This window comes from Curcuma longa, chromosome 16 (genome assembly GCF_044706935.1).
Source record: "Curcuma longa cultivar G26 ecotype Majalengka, Jawa Barat chromosome 16, ITB_CL_G26_1.1, whole genome shotgun sequence".
NCBI classification, from domain to species: domain Eukaryota; kingdom Viridiplantae; phylum Streptophyta; class Magnoliopsida; order Zingiberales; family Zingiberaceae; genus Curcuma; species Curcuma longa.
In genome coordinates, this window is record NC_133876.1 from 2,060,381 (window position 1) to 2,076,351 (window position 15,971).

At 33.9% G+C, this 15,971-nt stretch overlaps 1 protein-coding gene across 1 annotated transcript in view; it reads left to right on the plus strand.

The window, feature by feature from the left end:
• The first annotated feature begins 2,850 nt into the window (after window positions 1–2,850).
• Window positions 2,851–15,971, plus strand: part of LOC141847554 (anaphase-promoting complex subunit 1) — a 62,741-nt gene continuing 49,620 nt past the window's right edge. Inside the window, exons 1-4 of the mRNA XM_074735612.1 lie at window positions 2,851–2,906; window positions 3,671–3,755; window positions 14,932–15,194; window positions 15,800–15,905. Coding sequence (XP_074591713.1) covers window positions 2,904–2,906; window positions 3,671–3,755; window positions 14,932–15,194; window positions 15,800–15,905 — 457 coding nt within the window. The 5' untranslated portion in view covers window positions 2,851–2,903. The remainder of the gene's footprint in view (window positions 2,907–3,670; window positions 3,756–14,931; window positions 15,195–15,799; window positions 15,906–15,971) is intronic.

Here is a 15,971-nt window from a genome sequence, read left to right on the forward strand (position 1 = left end):
TAGGAAATAACTGCTCTCATTGTTTATGGTCATGTCTTCTATAATTAATATACCCATTGCTTTGGTGAGTTCGAGTTCTATCTGAATGTCCTGCTAGATCAAGCTGCCTTTTGACTTGAATGAATTCCCATACTTCTTGCTAGCTTACTTCTAATCTTGGTCGAGTGATCCTAAACAATGTCAAGTCTTTTATCAAGTAGGACGAATGACCTTGAATGTTGTCAAGTTCACTAAAAAGACTTCAACTTCATTTGAAGACCCTCTTGGACTTAGCCGACTCTCACAGCTTTTATTCGAGTCAAAAAGGTGCTACGTATAATCTCTTTTGACTAAGTCAAGGGCTTCCTATGTGGGATCCCTATTTTAACCTCCTCATCAAGATACATTTCACTCAAAATCTATTTAGTATAGTTGACTTACAATACTTTATGTGGATTAGAATTGCATGACCGTATAAGAAAGTAGGAATATCCCATTTTATATTTCACACAAAATTTAAATTGATTTTGATATTTTGTATTAGTTACTTATATAGTAAATGACATTTATAGGAACACATCAATAAAATTTGATCTCCATCCATCCATTTTTTCTTCTTCCTGTTACCAATTTGCTAGTCTCTTAGTATGGTGGTAAGAGATAGTCATTTTTAATTACTTAGGATTCAATTTGTATGGAATATCATAATCGAACTATTAGTGAAATTGAAATGTCACACATAAAATTTAAATATCCGATTAAAAAAAATTGTCTCCATCTAGTTAGCAGCCCAATAGTGGTGCATGTTGATCATCGGTGACTAGCGGTGGGTGTCTGAGTCATGTGGTGGGTGTCTGAGTCACGCGTTGAGCTCACGAGCAGAGGAGGAAGAGAAAGGAAGGACTTAGGATGGAGGAGGGTATCAGGCTCACGATGAATGATCAGCTCGCAGGCGAGCGACGATGAGCTCGAGAAGTACAAGAGTGCTCTGAGACATAATTGAGTTGATTATGATGTAACAGAGTTGCATAAATTTAAAAAATTTAATTATTTCGATTAATTTGATTGGTTTGAATCCTAGTGAAATCAAGCAATACCTTTCTGTGTCGTAACCAAACAATTTCTTAATTTACTTTTTTATAAATAATCTTGATCGAATGATCAGCTCACATGTGGTCAATCCTGATGACAGATTCCACCATTTTGTAGAAGAGAAGTAAAAGAGTAAAGCGCAGCAAGCTTAGGCAGTGGATTTGTTCGTATAGGCCGAACCCAGGCCCAGCCCACCCAAACCGAGCACAGTCCTCGCCAGTGGGCAAGGGGAAAAGATAAAATGACCAAAATAACCAGCCCACTGCCCACCGAGGTTTACTACTTTCTTCGACATCTCCCCTCTTCCCGCTTATCTTCGATCTCCAAATTTGGAGTGTGCTCTGCCACTTCGCTAGCAGCGATCCTCTCCTCGCCTCCGGCGTCGGCGGAGGGATCTTTCTGACGTGCCTTTGGCTTTCTCCTCCCTCTCGTTTATCTTCCCTTCCAAGAGAACACATCCTGCATCTCGAGCCGCTACCGCCGCCAATGTCGATCGGGGTCCGCGAGTTGTCTGTTCTGGGCGAGTTCAAGCCATTCGGTCTTTCGGTCGAGGATCTCGACGGCAAGCCACTCGACGATGCTGCCTCGGAGCACCAGTACTTCCTCTTCCATCCGGATGTCGCGCGTGAGGGGCACGGGACCGCCACCGACCTCGACTTCTCCTCCGCTAGTACACCCTCCGAAGGAGATCATGAAATTTTCATGCGCGGCAACCAGTAATTCATCCACTTTAGCATCTTCTTTTATAGAGGAAGCAGATTACTAGGGTTTAGGGGTTTGAAATTATCAAGTTACATTTTCGTATATTTTGAATGGTATCACTTGTTTCCATTGAATATTGATCATGAGTCTTTGCTTCTTTTGCTAGATGAGTTCCTTTTATCTCTCATGTCTGTTAGTTCCGGAGCGCGATGTTTGATTTTTGTGTGATAGAAACATCCTATTATCCCAAAGAGATCGAGCAAACGCACGTGGATAAATGTCTCTTCCTGATGAGGCGTCGTAACAATTGTTTGTTGATAGGAAGCTCTCTTTCAAAAAAAAGAAGAAAAGAAGAAAAAGTAGAACCAAAGAGACTAATACTTCTATGCCTTGAAGACTATATAACACACTCCATAATACATGACTTCCATTCTTTGTGTTGGATTATAAAATTCTCCATTCTTCTCTCCAGTTTTGAACCTTGTTAATAAGCAAGGGATATGTCTTCTAACTGGCTATGCTATCTTCTTAACTTCAACAGTTATCATCCATGCCTAAAAGTTCTATGAAAGTCAAGTTATCTATTATATTATGCGTAGGAGCTCAACCTATTTAATTTGTGTCTTTTTGTTGAGAAGGCCAATCTGCATAGATAAAACCTAGTCTTATTACGCCCAAATTTTACTCACAAAATTATGCCCGAATGCAGTCCAATTCAATGTCCAGTTAGCTAACTTGCTAATTTAGAACTTCTAAGTGATTTCAGTTACACTGTGGATGGGCTTTATTGTGTTGTAAGAAAATTGTCTGGTTGTCCTTGGATGTTGTGTCCCATTTTGAATGTAATGGTTCGTCCAGCTATTGTTATGTCTTGGTAACAACTGTTTCAGAGATCTTTCCCAAAATGTTTGAAAATTTTCTCGTGGTTGTATATGACGCTCACTGTTTAGTTGTCATATTTAGACTTTCCATGTCCTATATGACATTACATAGTAGTGCTGATAATTATTCTGTAAAAAATAGTTAACATGCTGCTATTTATCTAATCATTTATGTTATTTGTTGATAGGATAATATGGAGCAGTGGGCCCCGGGTTCATAAAAGATACACCTCCACCAAAGCAGTCATTATGGTATTATTTTTTTTGGGTTTAAACTATGGTTCTTATGTCCTTGTTAGATAAAACATTCAGCTTGAGTCACCAGTTATTGACATGTTTTTACCATTCAGTGTATATACTACATGTAAGCATATATATAATCTGTCAATGACATATGTGGAATTTGAAAAAAATTCATAATTATCTTATGCACAACTAGTGGGAATTGGATGGATGACTATCCCATTCCCTAAAATCTCTTCCTAATATATGCACGTATGTATGTGCATGTGTGCGTGTCCATATTTCTGATCCCACTATATATGGCATGTGTAAGATGTGAAAAGGAAGGATGCCTTGTTCACATTTGGTTTGATACATAAAGGATTCATTTAGGTACTCCAGTTTTATCAGTTTGGTTAAACACTGTTTCTTGGTCTGAATCACAATGTGTAATCATATTGCAGAACTCATTATGATATGCTTAAGAGTGGAAAGCCTTTGAACCTTGCTTTAAGAGCTAGTGAAAATAATTGTGCCCGTGAGGGATACAAATATGTTGATGCATTTTGATTTAGCTATTTGATTTCGGTTGCATACACTGATAGGTAATAACAGTTGGATTTGATCATCATCATTGTTGCTTGGTTCTTAGATGGTACTTGATCTTTCGTAAATCATGAAGTTGGCTACAATTTTAGGTTCAATATTTCACCTGTATGATTTTATTAAATTTATGTTTTATTTGATTTGATTTAATTATTATTCTACTAACGCAAACTTTGTTGTGTTGTTAGGTCTGCTGGTGTCACATGGAGGCTATTTCAGATGCACTCCTCTGTGTTTTACAGAGTGATGTATTATCTATTTATGGCGTGTCTGGTTAGTTCATTAAATTTGATTTCATGTTGAGGACATTAACAATAGTTGCTATTTTTAAATTAGCTACTAATTTAAAACAGAGAGAAAAATACTTGCATATAATTTGAAGTAACTTTTGCTAAAGTTAATAGATTGGTGTTAAGTGATTTAGCCTCACATATAGTGTTTTAAGTTTAGTATGTGATGAGTCCTATATATGCATCATGTAATAGATCTCTCAAAGTCAAAGAATATCAATGCAACATTATTATTCTCCCACTTATCATGTTTTTAGAGCCCTTCTTGGAGGGTTAGGTTTGCCAGAAGTAATCCCCTTAAAGGAGATCATTGATTATGTGACAACCTCCCTTCATTCATATTAGTGGTTTTTTTGTTCCTGTCATTCCACACGACCTACTTTCAACTTCTTCTCACCGAGAGCACAATGGAAGCTTATAGAGGGATAATATTGTTTTTAATGATGTTGCTTCTTATATGGCATGGTTCCTATAAAAAAAAATGCAGGTGGTATGTGGTTGACCTACTTCATATGACATATGCAATACACTAGTGCATGTGCAATCAATATTAAAATTTTAAAAAATATTTATATGGATATCGAAAGTTTCTAGCATTTGCAAAAGTTTAACACTTACAAGTGATAAGATATTGAGCTTAGTGCTATGTCAAGTTAGTTTAGTTTAATATGATTTAGACAAACCAAATAAGGTTTCTCAACTACAGATTCAGATTGCATATACTATGTGGTCACTATATTGTTCCTTCAAAATCCGTATAGGTGGGCATGTATGCAGCCCATCATATTCTTGGTGTTGACTCCAACAACAAGATTCTGTGGCACACTCATGATTTAGCTATAATCTCGGTCAACATCACCACCACCAAAGTCATTGTTCTTGAATCCCTTGCACAACATTGGTCAAAAGTGCCACCTATGTGGATGCATCCGTGAGGCAAGGCTGCTACACTCGAGGCCTCTATTATGATGCGGACTGGAGGAATAACTTTCTTTTCTCAATTGTCTCTCTCATCATTGGGTAAACTTTGAACAGTAGTTCAATGAGTTGGAAATGCAATAGTTTGCCCTCCTTCAACTACTCTCGTATCCATCTTTGTCCACTTCAACTTCTTCTAGATCTTGAAACAAAGCCTCTTAACCTGGATTGTCATACAGTCCCTACTTCCATAAGCCCCTTCTTTATCTTGTTAAATCTGTACAGCCATATTACTCTAAATTTGCTGCCTTCCTCATAAATGGAAATTCTATTGTTGTCTTTTAATATTGTCTCTTCATTGACAGATCCTCTTTGGATCTATCCCAATGCAATAACTTCATTGTTTGGCGCTCTCGTTGTAGGTTTGTGAATTGTATCATGTGAATACTCTCCCACATTAGCCCTCTTCATCTTTTCCTTCTTGTGTTTGCTGTCTCTAGGTGAGACACTAGCATCTGGTCTAGAGCCAATCCTTGGGCCCTTGATGAGTGCTTTATTTCATTTTGATTAGTCTGCCACATGCTACCATTATTGTTGTAAGAAATCCACTTGGGTCTCACCTTATCCTCTTAGCTGCCTTAGGATCCTCGTCTAGTGCTTTCTTTATCCCTTTTTATGAGTTTGTTGCATGCTGTTAACATCACCACTAGAAAGCCATTTGAGACATTGTTTATTCCTCATCTTTTCTTGGTCAATGTGTTGATATCACGTGTCGATGTGAGGTCACCGGAACTAATGTTTTCATTCAAGTATTGCATTTTTTGATGGTTTATCTTAGTCAATCTTTGTAAAATCTTTTCTAGTTTAAGTAAAACGCTTGACATAGGTAATATCTACGTTCTAGATTGAGTAGTATTAGTTATTGATAGAAAATAATTATAACTACTATGAGTTTACTCTCACATGGAGTGTTTTAGGTTTACGGTTACATCTTGAGTCTTTTGTGCCATAATTTAAGATTTGGGATCAATTTACAAATTTCTTTCAAAATTTTAGAGTATAAAATACTACATGTTCTTTAATTTTTCAATGATGGTAAAAATTTGTTATAGTTTTTAGAGAGAAATTTGCCCTTTAAAAGTTTTAATTTTAGAGATAAAGTAAGCTTTTCCTTAGACGATTTGGTCATATTTTAAGGATATAAAAGGAATAAAAGGGGTTAGGAATCCATATGTACTTGATCATCTTTTAGTTTAATAATATTTCCCTTGTCGCTACTCGAGAATTTGAGTTTTTGATAACACAATTTGTTTGTGCTGTATCAAGTGGTATAAAGCCAAATTAATTCAGTGTTTGATACTCCATCCTTGCCAACTTTACCTTTATCTTTCAATCCATTCACCTAGCACCTCTTTCATGCCACACCACTTCTCATCCTCCATCGAAGTCACACCTTCAATAATTCCATCACAAAACCCCTCTAATAGCCACATATGCCCTTTTTGCCTTTGTTGTTCATATTCACAACAATTAACTCAAGGCCATCTTCCCTTGTGGACTCGAGGAAGCCCCTTGTTTGCAAGACCAAACCCACAATTCCAACCCAACCTGAGAGAGTCACCGTCACCACCATGCAAGCTTGAAATTCATAGATTTTTTATCCACATCTTGAATACTAGGATTTTTGACATCTTTGACGATCATTATCTAGCTAGACTTTCTACCTCTTCAATGTTAATCTAAGATTTTTGCAACTCCCATTGGTTGGGAAGTTAGTGACATATCTCCCAACATATCGCGGTAACTACTATTCACTTCTTACACGGTTACTCGACCTTTGCCTTATGGAAGAATAAGCAGATCGATTCCTTGTTGAGATGGAGAATGCCCCACTTTGACATCAACCAAGAAGGGAGGTGAAGAACACATCTCCTTTGCTAGAATTGCCATCAAACCCTCTTGTCTAGCACCACTCATGCACACATAGCTCACCCATATTGTTTGCACTAAGCTGCCACCTTATATGCGCAATCCCACCATGAACCTCGTAGATAGAAGCTTAAACATGCTCGCTTCCCATTGCCTTCTTAACCTTGCCAATGAATGAAGTCATAAATCCCCTTACAATTTGTGTTCACAAAAGATTTACTTTTTACCTTAAATCAACCAAAGAGAAAAAAAGAAAAGTTTTATTAAATTGGTGGGCCACATCTTGCTAATATTGGATTTAATTAAAATTTGGATATTGTACAAAATTTGTTGCAAATAAAGATCAAATATAAGGCTATTTGATCTCGCACAATGAAAATTATAAAGCCCAAGGAGGACCGCTATTTCACCATTTGCTTGGCATTCACCTCTTGACACCTTTAATATGGTCTAGATTTGCATTATCTCAATATACTTGCTTTTCTATTTGGAAATTTAATTTCTTATGTTTATTTAATTTTTCTCACAAAATTTTAATTTAAATATTGTTCCTCATTGATTGACACAAAAGAAACATTTTGTTCTACCTACTAATTGACACTCGGAACTCGTCCAAGATTAAAAATATATCATGTGAGCTAGGGTTCTCTCCTTCTCTTTGCTCTTCTTTCGTTATAGATAACATGAGGCCTCCTTTGATCCACCTTCTCCTCTACACGTCCTATCCTCTTCATCCTTGTGTTACAACTACACCTCTTACATCCCTAGGGACTCCTCTACCCTTCATCCTCTCCTCCACCTTCTTGCATGAGAATGACACCTCTCGTTTCCCTAGTGACTCCTCTCCCATGCCATGACACCTCCCGCGTTTTACTACTACTTTGCTCTGATTGGGTTACACCCAACTGTGTATATTTGTTGTGCACAAGATACGTCGCATTGTGGCTGCTTCCACAAGGTACGTGATACTCATTCATCAAACTCTTGTAGGGGTTTCTCTTGGTTCACCTCTTTGTGGCCTAGTTATCTCTGCATAGAGTTGTGCTTGGCACAACCATCGACATCAACACGAACAACATGTTTTGTTCCGATTGTGGACAGAAACTCTATCTCAAAATGAGATGCCAAACCTTAATATTATATGTACAACCCCAAAGTGTAATTACACCTTAACAAGAGGTACCCCACTTGATGTCATTATAATAACATGAAATAACTCAAGAAAAATTATTCAACATATATATGCATTTTTTTTTGTTAAAAAAATAGTATAACGAGGATATATGATAGTAAAATGTCAAAATGAAAAAATTGAAAAGTAATGTGAAATTAAGCTTGATTTTAAGCTCATTGAGGGTCTTTGAGCAACTTATTGAAACCACTTTGGACTTCAAACAAACTCTTGTCTTCAAATTGGAGACGAAGGAAAATGGGGTCTAAGTAGATATTGTTAAGTAGGTAAATAAAAAATATATGAATTTTAATCTTGATTAAAAGTTCAAAAATGTCGATAAGACATCACAACACTAGAGTTTTAAGTTGTTAGGTTTTTTATTTTAATGTAAAACTCTTATTCTTGTTCCACTTAATTATTATCATTTATTTTGCATAAATAAATCTATTTAATTTTGACCATTTATTATCACATGTTAGTCCACTTTTCATTACTAATAAACAATTAATAAGTGAATCACTAGAGTCTGGTGCTCAAAATATGGATAATATGTGCTAAAACCCTCACCAATGATAAACAACGATATAACCCCTTATGTCGTGCTTACGAATATTGACTATGTGCAACCCACACTACCACATATCTGTGGGCGGTTAGGTGCTCTGATAGAAGGTTAGTTTTCATTAGGGTTGTAAATGAACCGAATGTTTATGAACAAGTTTGGTGTTCGGCTTGGTAAGAGCTTGTTTATGTTCGTTCAATACACACAAGATCAATTAAATAAATACATTTGAACAACTCGTTAAACTAAACAAACAAGCTTGAACACATATGTGTTCAGTTTGTTAATGTTCGTCAATAGCGTTCGTGATCAACATTTGTGAACAATGTTCGTGAAAAATATTTGTGAATCATGTTTGTCACGTCCCGCAAGAACTAGGTTTGTCGCGACGCTAGCTTCGCTGTCGCGCATGAACTGTAACAATGTCAGAGCAAAATATAGAGTAAAAAAATTAAACAACCTCTGAAATAACTCCATTAGTGCTGTGTATATATCTCAATAATTAACTTGGGGGTCAAAGAAAAGGGAGAGTGAGCACAACGTGCATAGTAGAGATAAAAGAGATGTGCATAAAAATATAATCAAAAGGGACAACAACATAATTTATCATGTATGTTTTATTGATATTTGTCTTTTATTATCTTTTTAATTATATTCATCAGTTTTTCTTAATTTTTTATTTTCCAACATTACTCACATTATAGTCTTATTTTATTTGACACTTAACATAACATATTGAGTGGGTGAACAACATGTAATATCCTCAACAAGGATGTGTCATATAAGTAAAGGTGAATGACCTACATTCCACCTAATACGAACATGTCATGTATAAATAAAAATCTTAAGGTGAGCGACCTGCAATCCACATTTATGAGAGTAAATGACCTATAATCCACTTGTAACGAAATATATCATATGTATGCACATATATATACATAGATCGGGTGGACGACTTGCAATCCACTCGAAAGAGATGTATCATATGTCCATGGGGTGAACGACCCACAATCCACCTAATATGAAATACATCATGTGAATGCATATATACAAACACACATATATATAGGGTGAACGACATGCAATCCACCCGAAAAGTATCTCATATAAAAATAGGATGAACGACTTGCAATCCATCCCGTGAGGTGCCTCATAAAAATAAGGTGAATGACCTACAATCGATCCCGTGAGGAAAAATCATCTCAATTTAACCAAAGTTCATGAACACGCGAAAAGACTCAAGAGTTCTCTTTCTACACCGTGTCCACTGCTCTATATTATAAGTAATCACGCAAACTCTTAAAGAGAAAATCGAAGCTAAAGGTTACTAGTAATCATGTAATTCTTAGAGGGCAGAGCCGAAGCTCTATACTTTAAGTGTTACATTTATTATCTTGACCATTTAATATCAAATGATAATGCACATCTTTCAAAGCGGAGAATCTAAAACTTTAAATATAAGTATTGCATCTATTATTTTATTACTTAATAACCGAGCTAGAGTAACTCCTAGAGTGCGGAGCTAGACTACTGTTATAATTAATTTCTTACTTTATTAATTTGCATAATTATGTAATCTAATTTATTATAGATCTCAGATAAAAAACAAACAAGATAAGAATCAACTTAAGAATAAAATGCAAGCAATGTAGCAAGGGATAATTAAGCAGGAAGAGTAGAGATAAGATTAAAATTAATTTTATTTTCCATAACATCTAGTTCATAATTTAAATAATGCACAATGTAAGTGTAGCGAAACAAGCAAGAAAACTTCACCTCGAATGCGAGCTTCTAGATGAATGCTTATTTAATCCCACATGCACTTTTAAGCTTAATTGTAACTTACCCTACGTTATATGAAACCAAAGAAACTCCTTTAACATGCAATACAAAAATGGAGGGAAAAAAACTCAATATTGTTAGAGTTTCATACCATCAAGTGATAAGATTTAATAAAAATATCTAGGACTTGAAAATGAAATAAAATTTTCTCCAAGCCTTATCAATTCCATCCATCCCAACTTGCTCCTCAAGAGCTAACATAACACATTAAATAGCATGAGAAGAAAATTTGAATTTAATTTGCTAGAAGGACTAAGAGAAGACTGCCCTTTTTGCTTTATATGTTTGAAGCAATCACAAGTACAATTTGGCGATGACAATAACAACAATTGACGATGATAAAGAAGAACAACAACGGAGGGCAACGAGTCAACGATCAAGTAGCGATGACAAGGATTAAGATCACACACGAGAGAGATATCATGTGTGGAAAACAATGAGATGAAGTTTTGGTTTTGTAATAATGAAAAGGACGAGACAACGTCTTTGGCGTGCAATGATGGCGACGGCATATATATATATATATATATATATATATATATATATATATATATATATATATATATATATATATATATATATATATATATATATATATATATATATATATATATATATATATATATATATATATATATATATATATATATATATATATATATATATATATATATATATATATATATATATATATATATATATATATATATATATATATATATATATATATATATATATATATATATATATATATATATATATATATATATATATATATATATATATATATATATATATATATATATATATATATATATATATATATATATATATATATATATATATATATATATATATGAGATATATATATATATATATATATATATATATATATATAAAGAAGCTAGGTTAATAAGTTGTGCTTTTGCAAAAAGGTCCTTACATCTATAAAAATTACAAATGAGTAATTTGAAATTTTCAATAATATAACAATATTCATCAATAAAACTCTTATCAATATGCTAAATAAAGAAAGAAAGTTTCAAAATGAATAAATAAATTTGTATTATCAAGTTCAATAATCAACCAAACAAGTTTAAAATGTAAAAGTTTCAAACAATCAAACAAGCTTGAATTGAGAGTTCGATAACATCTAAACGAACCAAGCTCAAGCTCAAGCCAAGTTTGCACCAAACTCAAGTTCATAAAAAAAAACCAAATCAAACTTGAACAATCATTTCAAAAGCTTGATTCATTTTAGGCTTGACTCGGCTTACTTGGTTACCTTCAAACAAGCTTGAGCATCATAAAATTCAGCTTAGCTTGTTTACAACCCTAGTTTTCACTTTTTTATATTTAGTTTTTACAATTAATAATAATTGCTGTTTCACTTTAAATCTTTATAAAATAATTGGGTTCACATTTTGTTTGTAGACTAAGTCACCCTTTTAATAAATATTGTATAATTTAAGTATATATTAGTGTATGATCTCCATTAAAGGTTTATAGCTTCAAAAAGGTGTAAAAGTATCAACACACAAATCAATAGGTAGCATAGGTCATTTAGGAGCAGTCAGACTATCAATTTTATCTTTTGATGAAAGCTCCTCTTAATGTTGGTCCCTACATGACCACTCACATGTATATAGCAAGAAGGAATATCATCTAATTAATCCTAATCTTTTAGAACCCATTTTACTAATTTTTGTGATGGCTTAATTTCCCTTTTCAAAATATTCGTAGCAACATAAATGGTCCTTTTACATATTTAATTCATACATAAGGAATTTAAAATTGAATCTAAGGATTGATTTTTCTATCTCAAATATACAGTAGATGAACATCTGAAACTCTATAAGGTTAGTGTGCTCTCATAAATGCTTTTCTCTAAAACCAAGCATAGAACAACTTAGAAAATCTTAAAATAAACTAAATATAATAATTACATAAAACCTAAATTTAATTAAAACTCAAAATCAATGGGATCATCTTTGATCTAACATAAAAAAAATATTAATGTTCTATCTTGAACCAAATGTACCAAGATAAATACTATAACAAACCTAAGATAGAAATGAAATAAGACTAAAGTTTTACCTTGGTCAACAAAATAAAGTAGCTTTTTTGACAATACAAAACCTAATCGAACCGTAATAATAAATAATTATAGTCTAAAAGAAGTGACTGTTTCCCAACAGCAAAAGGAAATTATTCATTGAATTCTTATCTCCAAATTGACAGTGGATGATGGCTCTGCGATCTCGTTTAATCATGGTTGACTCCAACTTCAACATAAGGTAAACTTTAGGAAAGGTTGTGTTGCAACGACTTCGCTCATGGGCACAAGGGCGTCAATAATCTTGTGCACATCTGTGCAAATCAGGGTTGGACAAATCACTTTAGGGTGCATGAGAGCCGTTTGACAATGTTAATGCGCTTAAGGGTGGAGCAACAAAGGGCGATGCAACTTCATGCAATGATAATGAGACACATGCATGGTGAGGCACAATAGCCTGGTGCGACAACATCAAGTGTGTGTGACGTTAGATGCAAGAAACACAACAAGGAAGAGAGGGAAAAGAAGGGATGGTTGGCCAACTTAACTTGGCTAAACATAAGTGAATTATCACAAATAAAATTTGGTTCATCCCTAAACTGGCCAAAATAAACTCAAATCGTGTCTTCTCATGAGCCTATTAATAATCCTCTAATTAATCTCCTAAAATGCACTCGACAATCTTGGACACGAGCCTTTTTTAGAAGAGTCTTGAAATGATCCTTCACTTGAACCTTGAACCTTATGATCATTCATTAAGAGCCCCTTTAGAGAACCCCCTTATCAATTCTTTACTTGAGCTTTCTAAAGAGTGCTGATTATCCTTTATTTGAGTCATTTGCATAATCATCGACAGGTCACCACATTTAATTAACATTTGCACAGGCTATTAACCTTGATTCAAGTCTAGGGGTGAGCAAAAGGTCGATTAAATCAAATTAACCAATCAAAGTTAAAAGTTTGGTTCAGTTAATTCCAAAATTCGGGGGTTTTCTTAAAATATTGATTATTTCAATCAAATCGGTTCGGTCGTAGTTTTAAAAATCCGAATTTGATTAAACTGAATTTGGCTATGCCCAAACTAGAACCATAAGTTTAAAATCCCTAATTTTGTAATTCGTGATTCCCCTCCCCTCTTGAGTCCCGATTTAATTGAAAGTTCGGTTATTTTGGTTTTTGACCAATTTAACTGATGTTTTATCGGTTCAATTTGTTCGATTTTTGTACGAAAGTTTGGTTGGTTCGGTTAGGTAAAAAAAATCTATTTGTTCGGTTTCAATTTAAATGGTTCGGTTATTAACCGATTGCTCATCCCTATTCAAGTCTAACATTATGGTATTACCTTAGAGACTTAAAAGAAACAACTAACTTAAGAGAACAAAACTAAATTAAAAAAAGAAAAAGATGGAAATAAAAGTCATTAATAATAGTTCTAGAAAGACATCGATAAATATGTGTTAATTTATACTAACTTTTGAGGTTAAAGCTCGTTGGCATATTGATTCGATTCCTTTTAACTTAGAGGATTTCATTGAACAATGATTACTTTAAAAAACATGCATCTCATAGGCTCAATAGTCAAAAGACCATCACATAGAATATACTCGTGCATTCATTAGCCCTAGAATGAATTTACAAATGAATCTAATGCATGCTTATTTAACTTTTCGACTTATTTAAACATTATTTTAATTTTCAAAGTATTTCCACTTATAGATTAGAGGTAGTGTTTTCTCATTTATTGGAAGAGATGATTGAAAAGGAAGAGAAACAAAGAAAAGATGAAGATCCACTAGGTTTTCACACATTGGGGAGGCTACCAAAAAAGGAAAAAAAGAAACCATGCGTAGTGAACTTCACGAGGCAATCATTGCTTATACATGAAAACGATGATCGAAGGAAGTGTTACCAACTCTTTTGAAGGCAAGTCCTCCATGGTTGAGGGTAATTTATAGATATTATAGAGGTTTTCTTAAATGACTTGTTCTTATTGAGTCTATAAGAGGGATTAAGATCTCATGTATCCTCTTTTCGGTTAATAATTTTTTTTCTTCTTGTTAGACAAGAGTTTGAGTGTTGGTTGACAGATTCTTCTTCCTGCATCATTATGTATACACTATGTAGTATTCCTTATAATAGAAAACATCAATACAACATTATTTTCTCCTACATAACAACTTAGAAAAAGCCAGTGATAGTCCCTAAGCAATTATTGTGATGTGTCTTATAAAGGTAAAGAATATCTAATCATTGTATTAATGAGATACAATATACGTATGATAATGTAGGTACTAATGTTAATGTTGAATGTGCGACTAATGTTTTTTCTATGATTGTTGGTTGACATCAATCATATACCAATTTTTTACATTAGTTTTAGATGAATTCACCAATCGTATCAAAATACTTATTCTTGGTCTATGTTATTTGCAATGGTATTATGTTAATTTGTAGAAGATGGAAATTGTTGAGAACCTTTAGAAGCTGATTTTAAATTATGACTAATTAGATATTACTAGCAATATATAAACATTAAATAAAACTTATTATTTAACAGTGAAGTTATTTTTTATTCTTTATTTTTTCATGTGCTTTGTCTTCGTGTGCCTCATGCTTTTCGTAACTTAAATTGAATATGCTCTCAATTCTTAAGTTTGCTTCTAACCATGCTGTTGCAGGTGAGGTGGTTTGCATTCCTATCCCAGCTCCCATTGCATCTATATTTCCTCTTCCATTTGGCCTACTTCTACAGAAGGCAGTAGATGGGAACCATCGGATATCTTCCTTGGGCTCAGTTCTAGGTGCAACAGATATATCTCGTTTTGGTAAAGATTTTGTTTGGAATTACCAAATGGCCGGTCAACAATTTGAACCGATCAGAGAGAATGAGGCTACCATCTCATCACATTTGATTCTAAAACATCCACTGGAAGAGCCTCAGGTAGTGCTGATGTCAGTTTATATCTTGAAGAACTATGTTCCTTTGTCTAATTTGTGAGAGGTTTTTTTTTCCTTATACACACTTTTGTTTTGTTTTCATGAAATACAATGCAGTAAGGAATTGCTTGTGAATGCTATATTATTCTCCATTTTTTTCAGTATCCACAATGCTATAATTGGAATCTCTTGTATCTTTATCTGCCAAAGTTAAATGAATGATTTACCAGAGAAGAAGTTTTTTATGTCTTAATTGGTGGAGCGACAAGTAGAGAAATGCACTAAATTGTCATTGCCCTCATCATCAGTTATATTTCTATGAAAATGAGATTTGAGCTTTTCAGAACTACTCTTGATGCCACTCTTTGGCTGCTTCATGCTCCCGCAATATAACTGAAATAAGGTGTTAAAACATTTTTTTTCTTCCCCATGATAATATCACATGTGGCTTTTTTCTTCTCCTTATTTGGTCCGACACAGATCTTGGTAGTTCAATGAATAATTATTCAAGTTTGTTTTCATTCTCGAATCAGTATATTTGCAATGTTTAACCTTAGCTCATGATTTTGTTGCCCAACATTTTTTATTTTTTGTCCATTAACTTTGTAGGCAACCTACATTGAAGAAAGGGGGAAGTTTGTCTCCATGAAAGATTTGGAAGAAAGAACTATATGGAGCAGTGATGTTGTACCTTTGATGGCATCATATCATAGAAGTCTGTCTTATTTTTAGGTTCAAGTGTCCTATTAAGCGTGCTGATATTTTTTGAGTCACCAAACTC